The sequence below is a fragment of the Rhinatrema bivittatum genome, chromosome 2 (assembly GCF_901001135.1).
Source record: "Rhinatrema bivittatum chromosome 2, aRhiBiv1.1, whole genome shotgun sequence".
Lineage (NCBI taxonomy): Eukaryota > Metazoa > Chordata > Amphibia > Gymnophiona > Rhinatrematidae > Rhinatrema > Rhinatrema bivittatum.
Window position 1 is genome coordinate 778,646,528 of NC_042616.1, and position 15,142 is coordinate 778,661,669.

The 15,142-nt window shown below is 42.9% G+C and overlaps 1 protein-coding gene across 1 annotated transcript in view; it reads left to right on the plus strand.

The window, feature by feature from the left end:
• Positions 1-15,142, plus strand: part of TG (thyroglobulin) — a 422,996-nt gene that overhangs the window by 196,109 nt on the left and 211,745 nt on the right. Inside the window, exon 36 of the mRNA XM_029587208.1 lies at positions 2,496-2,561. Coding sequence (XP_029443068.1) covers positions 2,496-2,561 — 66 coding nt within the window. The remainder of the gene's footprint in view (positions 1-2,495; positions 2,562-15,142) is intronic.

Below are 15,142 nucleotides of genomic sequence, written 5' to 3' on the forward strand. Positions count from 1 at the left end.
CATATTAAGTAGGGAGGGGGAATATTTTTTTGGGTGGGTTGTTTTTATATATCTATCAGAGAAACCTGAAATAGGGTAAGTAACACCACTAATGTATTAAATGATTTGAAAGATGCTTAATGTTGCAAGCTTTATTACACAATGGCAAAGAATATCAAAACTATTCAAAAAATAACAAACACATATATTTATCAATTATCCTAGTCAGTCATTCCTTATTTACACCACTTCTAAACTCTCTGTAGAGTTATGCATTTATAACATGTATAGATATCAACATAAAACCTTGTCAAAATATATACAAAGTGTTTGTAATGAAACAATAGCTCACTTGCAATAGAGCTGGACTTCAAGAAAGATACTTTGTGAATTGCAAATGAGTCACATGGAAGATACCTTCATTAAAATTGGAATACAGTTGAATCACAGTCCACAAGAAAGGATACTTTTTAATTGTTTCACGGGACTGTTGTTCCAGTGATGTTTCTGTAGTCTATGTTCTACTTCTGCTATATTCTGTATACTCTCTGACCCTACAAAGGCCTCTGTTTCGCTGTCCAGGCTTCCTCAGGGGAAAATATTATTCATAACTATTCTTACGTTGATACCTTGGACTGTATTTAGGGAAGAGGACGCGATCTATTATTCATCACAGTGTCTGTACTGCAAAGAGGTATTGAAGTCTGCTCCAGAAACAGTTTCAGCAAAGAGACTTGAAAAGGTTTCTAACACGCTAAGAAGACATTGGAAATCCAAAGAGGATTATGCTGCATTCAGCAAGCTGTTAACAACAGTTGAAATCTTAAGACCACTGAATGTCAAATTAACTTTATTTATGTCAATTTTATATGTTGATTTGCCAATTCAGTGTCTTAAGACTTCAACTGTTGTTAATTAACAGCTTGCTAAATGCAGCATAATCCTCTGTGGATTTCCAATGTCTTTTTAGCGTGTTAGAACCCTTTTCAACTATAAGAGATCGAGTCTTCTTCACTAAATACAGTCCATGGTATCAATGTAAGAATAGTTATGAACAATATTTTCCCCTGAGGAAACCTGGACAGCGAAACAGAGGACTTTGTAGGGACAGAGATAATACAGGATATAGCAGAAGTAGAACAGAGACTACAGAAACATCATTGGAATAACATGCCTGTGAAACAATTACAAAGTATCCTTTCTTGTGGACTGAGATTAAACTATTCCCTTTTTAATGAAGGTATCTTCCATGTGATTCATTTGCAATTCACAAAGTATCTTTCTTGAAGTCCAGCTCTATTCTAAGCGTGTCATTGTTTCATTACAAGCACTTTGTGTATATTTTGACAATGTTTTATGTCGATATCTGTACATGTTATAAATGAAACTACAGAGAGTTTAGAAGTGGTATGAATGAGGAATGATTGACTAGGGCAATTGATAAATATATGTGTGTGTTATTGTGCTAATTTTATTTTTTAATTATTTTTTTAATAGTTTTGTTATTCTTTGCTGTTGTGTAATAAAACGTGCAACATTAAGCATCTTTCAAATTATTTAAAACATTAGTGGTGTTACCCTATTTTAGGGTTCAGGGATGGATATTCCATTTTAGGTACCCACATATCATTTTTATTTTATTTATAGCCTAGATCCAATATCTACCAACCAATTGCAGAGGCCTAGGCCTGACTAGAATTAGAAGTTGCAGCTGTGTATAATCTCCTATAAGACTTAGTTTCTATTTTCACAATATTTTGGTTCAGTTTTAACCAATGTGTTTCAGTTTTAAAATGATATGGTTGCTGTAATCTAACCAGTGTTAAGCTGAATGGTCTAAGACAGTTGTTTCCAAATCAAGTCCTCAAGTACATTTCTACTATCACTATTAAACATTTGTTAACAGAGAGTAAGATCAACACCGGTCCCTCCTTAGAGGTTAAAGGAACACAATACCATAATTAGCAGATGGATAATTCTGCTGCATAGCTGATTATGAGGGGCATGTCACTCACTCCCCTTTTACAGCAGTTACATTGGCTCTCATTGAAACAACAAATCAAGTTTAAGATTTTATCGTTAGTTTATAAATCAGTGAAAATGGATGGCCCATTTTATTTGGCCAATTTAATGAGCATCTATGCTCCTCCCAGGCCACTGTGGTCTCAGGGAAAGGCTTCTTATCCATTCCACCTGTTAATTCTGGCTGCTGAAACATTACTAGGTTACAAGCATTTTCAATAATAAGGCCGATTCTATGGAACCAACTGCCTGAATCATTATGTGCCTGAGAGGATTACTGTATATTTCCAAAACATTTGGAAGCTCTACTTTTTCAAGATTCTATTTAAACTTTGTGTAATGTTTTTATATTTTTAATGTATGATGACACTAATGTTTTAACCTGGATTATTTTATTGTTGTACTCCGCTTAGCACAGTGGTTCCGCTGTAGGCAGATAAGAAATGTTTTAGATAAGTAAATGTCTTTCCCTCCCCCCCCCCCCCCCCCCCTAGGCACGGAGCAGAATCATGTTCCACGTGAGTGTCCTCCTGTCCTGGTGCATCGCATGCTACAAAACGGTAGGAATAATATATACATTTCATAATGTCCATGCATTAGAATATTTTATTTTGTGTGTATGTGTATGGTGGTATTCAAGCATATCGCATAAAGCATCATTAAAGTATTTTGAAACCGATCCATTTGGCATGCGTAAAAATATCTGAGATATCTATAATGTAGTCATTTTCTTTCCTTTCTGAATGCTGCATCCTTTCTTCCATAAGGAAGTGAGGCACCTTGGGGTTGATTTGCTCTTTTCCCCATAGAGTTGGGCATAAACTGCAAACAGTTTTAAAACGCTTTTTGGCCGAGGGGGTTTGAATGTCTGCCAGCCGGTAATGATTCAGGACTTGAAGCGCTCAGTCAATGCAAACTGCAGGATTCTTTGGGATGGATTCATACTCCCCTCCCCCGGAGGCGAGGGCGTCCACTTGGGGGACTAAGCAGCCTGACATGCGATTTCCTGAATGTCTAATGTTGTGAAACGCCACATTCAACCATTATTCAGTGTACTTGGAAACACTCAAAAGGTTGCTTGGACGGGCCTGAGGAAAGCTACTTGGAGTTAGAGGTGTGCAGGCAAAAAGTTTTCGTTGCGTACACGATCCGTATTCGTGGGGGGTCAATTCCGTTTCATGCGGAAGTATGGAGAATTCAATAAGTTGTCGATCTGTAAATACGTTACTACTAAATTAACTACAACCCCCCACCCTCCTGACCCCCCCAAGACTTACCAAAACTCCCTGGTGGTCCAGCGGTGGGGTCCGGGAACTCACTCACACCCTCGGTGCTAGTTTCATCGTGGCGCCGATAGCCTTTGTCACAGGGGCTACCGGTGCCATTGGTCAGCCCCTGTCACATGGCCATCGGCACCATCTTGTGCTCCTACCATGTGACAGGGGCTGACCAATGGCACCGGTAGCCCCTGTGACATAGTATGGGCAAAGGCTATCAGTGCCATTTTGAGTCCTGGCCTGGTGTCGGACGGCAGGTCGCTCCGGGACCCCCGTTGGACCCACAGGGACTTTTGGCCAGCTTGAGGGGGCCTCCTGACCCCCACAAGACTTGCCAAAAGTCCAGCGGGGGTCCGGGAACGACCTCCTGCACTCGAATCGTGTTGCCATAATGAAAAATGGCGCCGGCCATATGGCCGGCGCCATTTTGAAATACGGCAATATGGCCATATGGCCGGCGCCATTTTTCATTATGGCAACACGATTCTGAGTGGCTTACAATAAAAACAAGCATAATCAAGTACTTACATGTATTTTTACATCATAAAACAGAAACAAAAAAAGTACATAAATACAAAAAATGTAAAAAGATAAAAAAATAAAAATAGCCCACGTTTGTTCACAAAGTTGATTAATATTCATGCCAATCAATTATTAAAAGAATGCCAACTCAAAAAAATGTGTTTTAAGCTGTTTTTAAAGACTTAGGACATGCCTGCTTACGAAATGATAAAGGTAGCTTGTTCCATATCTCAGCTCCAGCAACAGATAATAATTTGTCTGGGGAGTCTACTAGTCAAATAATTTTGTGATTAAGAATATCCAATAGGCACTTTCCCTCTAATCTCAAGTTTCTAACTGGACAGTGAATCTTTAGAAGACAAACTGGTGTGTCACAGCATATGGCATTTTGTATTAAAATTAATATTTTGTATTGAATCCTACATTCAATCGGTAACCAATGCAAATATTTTAAAACTGGTGAAATGTGTTCAGACTTTGAAGTACCTGTTAAGATTCTTGCAGCAGAATTCTGAATCATCTGCAAGAATCACAAAATATATTTTGGTAACCCTAAGAATAAAGAATTACAGTAATGCAAATTTGAGAATATTAAAACTTGTAAAAGCATATGAAAGTTAGAAAAGTTTAAATAAGGTTTTAAGCCTTGCCGCTACTCAATGTTTTGAAAGTTGGGGATAGGGAGGTGAGAATTGGGGCTCTTGCTGAACACAGAAGTGGAGAGAGACAGATAGAGAGAAAATGAGACCACTGAGATGGGGGGTCAAGAAGACAGGTTGAGGGGGGTGGTCATGCCCATAATTTTAGCTTTATGTTATTTAATTATAATCGATAAGTACACATCTCTCAGACTCTTGTTTGTCTTGTGTGTTTGACTTGACTAGGTTGTAAGCTCTATGGGGTAGGGAATATCTCTTATGTGTGGCTGTATAACGATGAGTATGTCTAGTAGAGCTTTAGAAATAGTAGTAGGATTGCATGTGTCCACGTCCAGCCTCAAATTGGCTGAGTCAGCTATCTTCAGCTGGGTTGGGAATAGGAGCTGGAGGTGAGGTTGGGCTGCAGTTCTTGTGTTCTTCCTAGTTTGACACCATAACTGGCATCACAATGTTTAGTTATGCCTTTCGGCAGAAATTTCCAGTGTGGAAGGCAGAACTCGTGCTTAGTAAGGCTGTCGGTTGGTTTGATAACGATAATTGTTGGGAAGGCCTGGCACGCAGGTGCACAGTTTTGATGCAGGAACATGAAACTGTTGAGAACAAGCTTTTAACTTCAGGGACCATCCCCGATAATCAGGAATATCTGTTAACCTTAGAAAACAGATAATCAAGGTCATAGTTCATTAATGCATTTTATGGTTTGGAGCCAGGCAGGTCCCCTGTGCATCTCAATATGCTCATTATTGCCCAATTGGCCACTATTTGGTCTCCAGTGCAGCCTCTGCTCCAGCTTTGAATAGCAATTTTTTATTATTATTTGCCAGCTTTATGAAAAGCTTTTTGCTATGGACTCCTACGTGATCTCATATTGGGTGAGCTAAGTACTTTGTTGGCAGAGATGTATAAAAATACAGTGAACATGGGGAGAAGTCGACTTTTCTCATGGGGAGAAAAAATTCACCCAAACTGGCTGTTTTTCTTCATCCATCGCTGTGGTTAAAAAGTCAAAGTTGTCAATATTTTTGAGATAAACAATTGACATGGCAAAATTTATCCTTTTTGCTGTATGCACATAATGCTCCCTTTTGTTAAACTATGTTTTAAAAAAAAAAGATTTAAAAAACTCAGTACTGGTAAATTGTACCTTTTTGTTTTCTTTCTTTCCTGCAGATATTTTTTTCAGTGTTGCCAAGTGGCCCAGTTCTTGGGGAAGGGAAAGATTTAAGGCCAGTCTTAGATTCCTGACCACCCTGCCTGGTGCATTCTAGTACCTACAGCGCTGATTTGCAAATGAAAGAAACGGGGGGTGCCAAGCACCTCAATGCACTGAGATATACCTTCAAAAGCCATGCCTGGCCGAAAAGCTCCCTTCTTGAACTGGAAACTTGGCGGCATTAAATAATATCAGAGATAGTTGATTGCTGGGGGAACTGAGTGCAAAATAACTAAAAACTCTGCACACTGAGATCAATACTCAAAGGCATTTAGCAGGCACTTATCTGGCTAAAACTTAGCCGATTAATGTAGGGGCATTTTGGGGGCGCTCATGGGCAGTATTTGGAGGTAGCCAAATAAGTTATTTGTCTGTGTCAAAACATGGGCCCAAGCAGGTGAAAAGTTATCTGGGAACATGTTCCCAAATAAACTTCAACTTAATTGGTGATATTTTTTGTTTATTTAATGGTTTTTATATACCGATAACCGTTTGCACATCGTATCGTATTTACAAGGAACATTGTGGTTACATAGATCAAAGCATATCGTCAGTTAAGCGGTGTTTACCAACCAAAAACAAAAAAAAGACTATCGCGTTGGCCTCGTGACTCAAACACCCTCCATCCACTCCAGTGAAAGATCACCGAGCCTCCCTCAAATTGAATAATTTTGTGGGCTTTAGGGTCCAAAAAAAACCTTTTTCCTCTTTCCTCCTCCCACCCAAAAGTCCAAATAATTAATAAATGTAAGGCCCACAGCTTTAGGCCACTCTCCCTCCTCGCCTTCTACCCCTGCCAAGTCCACCTTTACCCTCCTGCCTCCGTACCTCCTAGAGAGGCCTGGCGCTTGGATTATGCGTCCCGCGCCTGGTGCACAAGATACCAGCGTTCCTGACGAAACAATTCCCTGACAGAGAGAAGAGTGAGAGAGAGTCCCCCCCTGCCCACCTCGGCCCTTTCCCCTCAGTAACCACAGGATTTCAAACAGAAAGCAGTGCTGGAGGGAACGCACCAGAGAAGCTTATTCCATGCTTTTAATGAAGTCCCCTTCTGCTGCGGGTGCTGTGTGGAAGAGTAGAGGCTTCCGAACGGCCGATCTTTGGCGTGGACACACCTGCCGCAAAGTCAAAAGCAAATGACCCTTAGGATGCCAGTTGTGCTGCCAAATGAGCTCTAGACTGTGCAAATCGAGCCACCCAGGGCTGCAGTGCAGACTTTGGTGGTGTGGGGAAAATAGTGCCCACAAATAAATATTTGCATAGCTCAAATATGTATTATTTTTCAGTGTGAGGAGAAATGCTGCAAGCCAGGCATCTCTGAATAATCTGACCATTTACAAAAACTCAAGACATTTGGACAGGCTGAATAAGAGTGAAGTATTTCTGCAGTGCTGATCCTGGCTGAATCTGGCCTAATAAGATCTCTCTCTCTTGAGTTTTTTCTCAGCTACTTGGCTTGATATTTTTTACAGATAGCCTGCTGGGAAGCGGGATCCAGATTGTAGGTGTAGTGCATTCTCCTTGCATGACTCATGAAGCTTGCAAACCGCAGTCTGGCCTACGATAATAGCCACCCTGCCCCACATTCTGAGATCATAAACCACGTCTCAGACTGACTGCGCAGGGATACATAGTCAGGGTATAATGATGATAGCATTCCATTTCTTAGGAAAAAAAAAAAAGCAAAACCTATAACACAGGAACAGCTGCTGTTTCATTCTATTCACGAGCAGGCAGTTCTGCTAGCACAAAGACATGCTGATATTTAAAACCGGCAAAATCATTAAGATCCTTATTCAGATTTATATTTCATTTCTGTGGAGATATTAATGGTCAAAAGGTTTTTTTCAGCACTCTCTCTGTCCACCCACTCCTGTTTTTATCAGTCTAATTGTATTATTTCACATTTGTACAAGCCATTTTGTGCACAAGTTGGAAAGATGGAGAGCAAAACCAAAAAAACATAAATGCTGCTGTGCTGTTAGTCATTAGAAACTGACCCCCCCCCCCACCCCCCACCCGCCACACACCCATGCAAACATTACATTTGTGCACGTGAAGTACTAAATACAGCATAATCGATGCAAAAGAGTGGAATCAGAGGAGGTAGGTTTTAAAGACAAGGGGCATAGCTACGCTAAAAAGTGCCACTATTTTATTATAAAATATATGAGAAGGTTTAAGAATTAACCCATATTACTTCAAAAAGAAAGCAGACCCAGGAATAAGAACAAAAGAAGCAGCAACAGTGCCAAGAAATGGGCACATCAATTTGCTGGGCAGTCTAACTGTCCTGCACTTTATCCTTCTCTAGAGAGAAAGGAGGCTGCATTTTTTTTTTATACAACCAAAAATAAACTTTATTGATAAAAAATGATACATTTTTACAGTGCAATGCATTCGGATGATGTAATACAACAAAAACAGCAGCTCAAGCATTCTGCATTGATTACATAGTTAAGGGCCAACTGGGCACAGTGCAAAAGTTACATTCAATACCTGGTAATTACAATCAGAGCAGTTGAAAAACCTTTTAAACATCAAGGTAAGGTTGAATATAATATAAGAGTCTCACCCTCTTTTTTTTTTTTCTCAGATTCTTCCATTTTCCAATTACTGCCCTTTCCACCCCCTCCCCAACATCAAGATCACATTTTCCATTTTGTGTCCTCTCTTTAATATTGTAATCATGCCTTGATAAAAAGATTCAGTGAAGTCTGGAATAGTGATTGGAGTAAATTTCAGCTACAAATATAATAGGCGCAGTGCAGGCCATGCAGACAGAAGATTTTACCAGGCTCTCGGTGCTGGGTCCCATGGTGACTGCATATAAGACAGCTGCAGCTTTCAAGAGTTGAGAGCACAGTGTCCTGACAACCTCGGCAGCGTGTCTAGACCTCAAGTTCAGTTGGACTGCTTCTAAAAGACAGAGCAACGTTTGCTGGATCAACAGAGCATGCATTCAGGCCGATACAGTAAAGTTCGCGGGAGAGTGGGGACGGCGCGTGCACAGGCCAGTGTCCCGTGCGTGCGATAAGGTAAAACAAAATATTTAAATTAGGGCCCGCGGTAAAAAGAGGCGCTAGGGACACTAGCGCGTCCCTAGCGCCTCTTTATTGGACAGGAGCGGCGGCTGTCAGCAGGTTTGACAGCCGACGCTCAATTTTGCCGGCATCGGTTCTCGAACCCGCTGACAGCCACGGGTTCGGAAACCGGACGCCGGCAAAATTGAGCGTCCGGTTTTCAACCCGCGAGCCGTGGGCTGATTTTTAATTTTTTTTTTTAATTTTTAACTTTTTTTAACTTTTGGGACCTCTGACTTAATATCGCCATGATATTAAGTCAGAGGGTGCACAGAAAAGCAGTTTTTACTGCTTTTCTGTGCACTTCCCCGGCGCTGGCAGAAATTAACGCCTACCTTTGGGTAGGCGCTAATTTCTTAAAGTATTACTGTATTGCGCGGGAATAATAGGGCCATCAACATGCATTTGCATGTTGCAGGCGCTATTAGTCTCGGGGAGGTTGGACGTGCGTTTTCGACGCGCTATTACCCCTTACTGAATAAGGGGTAAAGCTACCGCATCGAAAACGCACGTCCAAATGCCGGTTAACAGTGCGCTCCACCGGACCGTACTGTATCGGCCTGATAGCAGGGCTGGTGCATCCCAATAGGCGAACTAGGCGGTCGCCTAGGGTGCCAGCTATTAGGGGGTGGCAAAAAGCATCCATGCGGGGCCGTGAGCAGAACCTATCCCACTCATGGCCGAGAGAAGCAGAGACTTGGCGGGCCGCGAGCAGTGTCTCTGTTTGTGTGTGTGTGTGTGTGTGTGTGTGTGTGTGTGAGTGAGAGGGACTGTGTGTGTATGAAAGAGCCTGTTTAAGGGTGCGTGTGTGAATGGGACAAGGAACCTAGGTGTGTGTGTCTGAGTGAATGAGGTCAGGGCCAGAACCGGGGGTGGGGGGGGGGGGGGCACCAGACAGAAGGTTCGCCTAGGGCGCCTAATACCCTTGCTGCAACCCTGATAGCCTACATTTCTTTCCCTGCGTTATACATCATGAGCAATTCACGAAACTTTACAGTACTTTCCTGGTGGCTGGGCTACCGCATGTCTTTAGAAAACTTACATATCAGCAACTTCTCTGTTTGATAATTTTACAAATTATTGGCGGAGGAGGCCTTAGAGCTAAAAAAAAAAAAAAAAAAAAAAAAAAAGTGTCTCGGACTGAGCTGTGTCCCAGGCAGAAGATGGCCAGGTACCCCCGAGTCTCCCCCAGTTTCTTCTCTTCTCCTTCCCCTGCGTTAGTAGACGAAGACACACCTAGGGACCAAGAGGGAGATATTTAAAGGCAGATCAGGGAGGTGAGGTGGGTGGCATGCAATAGAAACTCTGAAGATGCAGGTTAGTTTATTCATTTTAAAAGATTTATATCCTGCACAATTCAGTGTAGTCGGCATAAATAATAAAACAAGCTGAAACATCAATTGGCATACAAGGGGTAAATATCCTCTCCCACATACACTAATCAGCAGAAACTCTACTGTAGCAGTTGCATTCACCAAATTAACCAGTCACACTGTTTGCAGGTGTTTATCTGGATTAACCTGACCCACAGTCAAAGCGCAGACTTTCACTCATTCCAGCTATTCAGAGTTTGCAACAGTGCCCTGAGAACTTTATAAATAACGTTGGCCAGCTCGATTTCTCGTACTGAATTCTTCACCCTCCATTAATGGGAGCTAAGCAGCCCCTTCACCAGCATGCTTTAACTGAAACTCCACGAAAGCCGGCCTGTCATCTTCGGCCTGGAGAAAGCGTGGATAGATGGGGGGGTATGCGTCAGCTTGGATTTCTGTGCCTACAGTAGCAACAAAACCAAAGGGAAAAGGTGCGTTAACATTCCCCAGGTCACCAAGATCCAAATCCAGCACCCGCCGAATTGGCGCTCGGTCACAGGGACTGAGGGGCAAGGAAGAAACTGGAGCACCGCCTACCCAGCACCAGTGCTTTGTGTGCCTGCTCCTTCAGCTGCGCTGAAATACATTTTATCCATTTTCAGCTTTTCCACCAGGCCCCTCTGCATGCTTCTTCACTTTTCACTCTCCCAGCAGCTCAGGTTCCTCCTTCCTTCTGTCACATCCTGCATAATAGGGTCTTTCCCGGATGCATGCTTGAGGCCCACATTCTGCAGTTGCATTCAGTTTACAGAAGGGCATTGGGCCAGGATGGGAGAATTTGGAATTAAAACTATGACGCCGGGCTCCGTGTTTCTAAAGCCACAGAAAAACAGAAAGAAAGACAGACCGATAAACTTTGAATTAGTGGATTACTGGTTTTGCCTTTCTGATGACTCTCTGGTCTGAATTGTTTTGTCTTTTCTTTCAGTGCATTATAAATATTAGAATTATTTTTCTTTTGAAACAATGACAATTTTCTTTATTTTGTACCCTGCAATAAACAGTGCAGCTCTCTGCTAGACTGGATATCGCTCTGTGTGTGTTTGTTCACCTTCCTGGGTGGTTGCTTTGCTCTCTGTGACCGCAGGTACCCCAGGAGCAGAATGCAAGCGTAAGAGGCAGGCGGAAAATTAGCAGCTTCTGATATGGTGAATGACTGAGGCAATTGCGTTATTGCTACGTGCAAGAGACAGCATCGCCAAGCATGTAGAAACTGGCACCGTTTTACATTTCTTCCCTTCTGAATGGCTTAAATAATACCTTGGGGTGCTCTGCAGACCAGATTACCTAATTACAGCTATTATAGCTTTAAGGAAACAAGGTATTGCTTGTGGTTTATTTTACCAAGTTTGGAACGGTGCATTCTGTTTCACTCTACAAGGTTAAAGGCGCAGGCCTAATAAACATCTGTGTGCCAGCTTCTTTGTATCAGGGTTATTCGCTGTTACCGAGTTCCGGCATCTTTTTCCTCCATTTGCTTGATTTGTCCTGTGGCCCCTCAAAAAAAAAAAAAAAAATCCTGCATCTGAGTGTCGGCCCCTTTTTTCACAGAAAGATAGCACTGGGTCTGTCTCTTCCTAGTTCTCCTTTCTATTTGCTGCTATATGATTTTATTTAATTAATGATGTATAGCTTTTATTTTCATAAGAACATGCCATACTGGGTCAGACCAGGAGTCCATCAAGCCCAGCATCCTGTTTCCAACAATGGCTAATCCAGGCCATAAGAACCTGGCAAGTATCCAAACACTAAGGGGTAGATTTTTAAAAACTGCGCGATCGCGTACTTTTGTTTGCGCAGCAGGCGCAAACAAAAGTACGCTGGATTTTATAAGATACGCGCGTAGCCGCACGTATCCTCTAAAATCCTGGATCGGCGCGCGCAAGGCTGCCGATTTTGGGCAGCCGGCACGCGCCGAGCAGCACAGCCTGCCTCCATTCCCCCCAAGGCCGCTCTGAAATCGGAGCGGCCTCGGAGGGAACTCTCTTTTGCCCTCCCCTCACCTTCCCCTCCCTTCCTCTACCTAACCCACCCCCCCGGCCCTATCTAAACCCCCTCCACCTTTATCCATGGATTTACACCTCCCGGAGGGAGACGTAAATCCACGCGCGCCAGCGGGCTGCTGGCGTGACGAGACCTGACCTGGGGGTGGTTCCGGAGGGCGCGGCCACGCCCCCGGAACACCCTGGCCCGAAACCATGCCCCCGGGCCCGCTCCCGAAACGCCACGTCCCGCCCCCAAAACGCTGTGTCGTTCAGCCCCGCCCCCGACACGCCCCCGACACGCCCCCTTCCAAAAACCCCAGGACCTACGCGCGTCCCAGGGTTCTGCGCGCGCCGGCGGCCTATGGAAAATAGGCGTGCTGGCACGCAAGGCCCTGCTCGCGTAAATCCAGGCGGATTTACGCGAGCAGGGCTTTTAAAATCCGCCCGTAAGTCTATTCCATGTTACTGTTGCTAGTAATAGCAGTGGCTAATTTCTATGTCAGCTTAATTAATAACAGATAATGGAATTCTCCTCAAAAGAACTTATCCAACCCTTTTTTAAACACAGCTATAATAACTGCACTAACCACATCCTCTGGCAACAAATTCCAGAGTTTAATTGTGTGTTGAGTAAAAAAGAACTTTCTCCAATTAGTTTTAAATGTGCCACATGCTATCTTCATGGAGTGCCTCCTAATCTTTCTATTATCTGAAAGAGTAAATAACCAATTTACATCTAACCGTTCTAGACCTCTCATGATTTTAAAAACCTTTATCATATCACCCTTCAGCAGTCTCTTCTCTAAGCTGAAAAGTCCTAACCTCTTTAGTCTTTCCTCATAGGGGAGCTGTTCCATTCTCCTTATCATTTTGGTTGCCCTTCTCTGTATCTTCTCCATTGCAATTATATCTTTTTTGAGATGTAGCGAGTGGTGACCAGAATTGTACACAGTATTCAAGGTGCAGTCTCACCATGGAGCGATACAGAGGCATTATGACATTTTCCTTTTTATTCACCATTCCCTTTTGACTGCCGCAGCACACTGAACCGACGATTTCAATGTGTTATCCACTATGACGCCTAGATCTCTTTCTTGGGTTGTAGCACCTAATATGGAACCTAACATTGTGACACTATAGCATGGGTTATTTTTCCCTATATGCATCGCTTTGCACTTATCCACATTAAATTTCATCTGCCATTTTGATGCCCAATTTTCCAGTCTCACAAGGTCTTCCTGCAATTTATCACAATCTGCTTGTGATTTAACTACTCTGAACAATTTTGTATCATCTGCAAATTTGATTACCTCACTCTTATTTCTTTTCAGACCATTTATAAATATATTGAAAAATAAGAGTCCCAATACAGATCCCTGAGGCACTCCACTGCCCACTCCCTTCCACTGAGAAAATTGTCCATTTAATCCTACTCTCTGTTTCCTGTCTTTTAGCCAGTTTGTAATCCACGAAAGGACATCACCACCTAACACATGACTTTTTACTTTTCCTAGAAGCCTATCATGAGGAACTTGGTCAATCACCTTCTGAAAATCCAAGTACACTACATCTACTGGTTCACCTTTATCCACATGTTTATTAACTCCTTCAAAAAAGTGAAGCAGATTTGTGAGGCAAGACTTGCCTTGGGTAAAGCCATGCTGACTTTGTTCCATTAAACCATGTCTTTCTATATGTTCTGTGATTTTTATGTTTAGAACACTTTCCACTATTTTTCCTGGCACTGAAGTCAGGCTAACCAGTCTGTAGTTTCCCGGATCGCCCATGGAGCCCTTTTTAAATTTTGGGGTTACATTAGCTATCCTCCAGTCTTCAGGTACAATCAAGACTTCTTTGTTACTATTAAATCCCCATGCCATATCATCACTTGACTTCAGATCCTTAGGGCAGGGGAAGGAGTTTAATTAAGTGCATCTCTTCATTGCAAATCAAGATGCTAAGAATCCTTGAAACGTCCTCAGTGCCCTCTGGTATTTTGTCATTTTGTTCTCTGGTTTTCCGAGTTCTTATCCCAGTAATCTGTGATTGCAATCCCACAAACCCCCACCCAGAGGTGAGTGCATGGCTTATACTCAGGGTTTAGTTTTCAGTATCAGTTGAATCATGGAAGGAAGCCCGATAGAGCAGCATGTTATGTAATCATGGCTGAAAGGGAGGGAAGGGAGCAGAGTTCCTGCTAAGCTGCATGTGGGCTTCCCACCGGTGCCTTCTTCTGTGGTAGTTGCTCTGGCAGTCTCACGGTTTGAAGTCTGGGGGGGGGGTGGGGGGGATCAGCAGGTCCCATAGGACCCCAGAAGACTCAAGCCTTGAGCAGCACCAGATGGCAAGACAAGAGTGGGAGACTCATGAGCACTAGGCCGGAGGGATTGTGCTGCTGGTGCATTGTGAGGTGATTGTCTATAGGGGTTGCCCTGTAATGCAATGGAACAGAATCTGCCTGGGCGCCATCGTTGTGCCAAATGCAAACAAGCAGTAGGAGCACAAGACAATTCCAGGGCCTTAAAAAGAAATGCATCTTTTAAATTAAAACTCAGAGCAAAATCTCTAGATCGTCTCCTGTAGTTCTTTTCTGTGTAGCCCTGTCGGGAGAAAGAGAGCAGGAGACTCTGTAGAATAAGTTTTCTAAATAAAGCCCATCAGATTTCAAAGGTCTCACAGCAAATGTGCTTTTATTATTATAGCGGGGCATGGCCAGAATCTTCTAGGTGGGGAATGGAGGAATTTCCAACCTTGCTTTACTGCTGTATTTATTTTCAGTTTTTATACAGGAGCCCTCCCCATAAAACAATTCGAGCAAAGTGCTTGCATGCATAGTCAGACAGCAATCTGGAAACAATTTCAGAGCACTGCCGTGCTAGTGGAACTGCAGGGGAAATCCGTTACCTTCTGTACTGACAGGAAAAATCTAATTCCGCTAATAATTCCTTCAAGAATGTACGAAGCGGCTGTTTCAATTCAAAACAGACACTGTACAGTATTTTGAGTTTGTGCGCTTTTTTTGCCTGCTC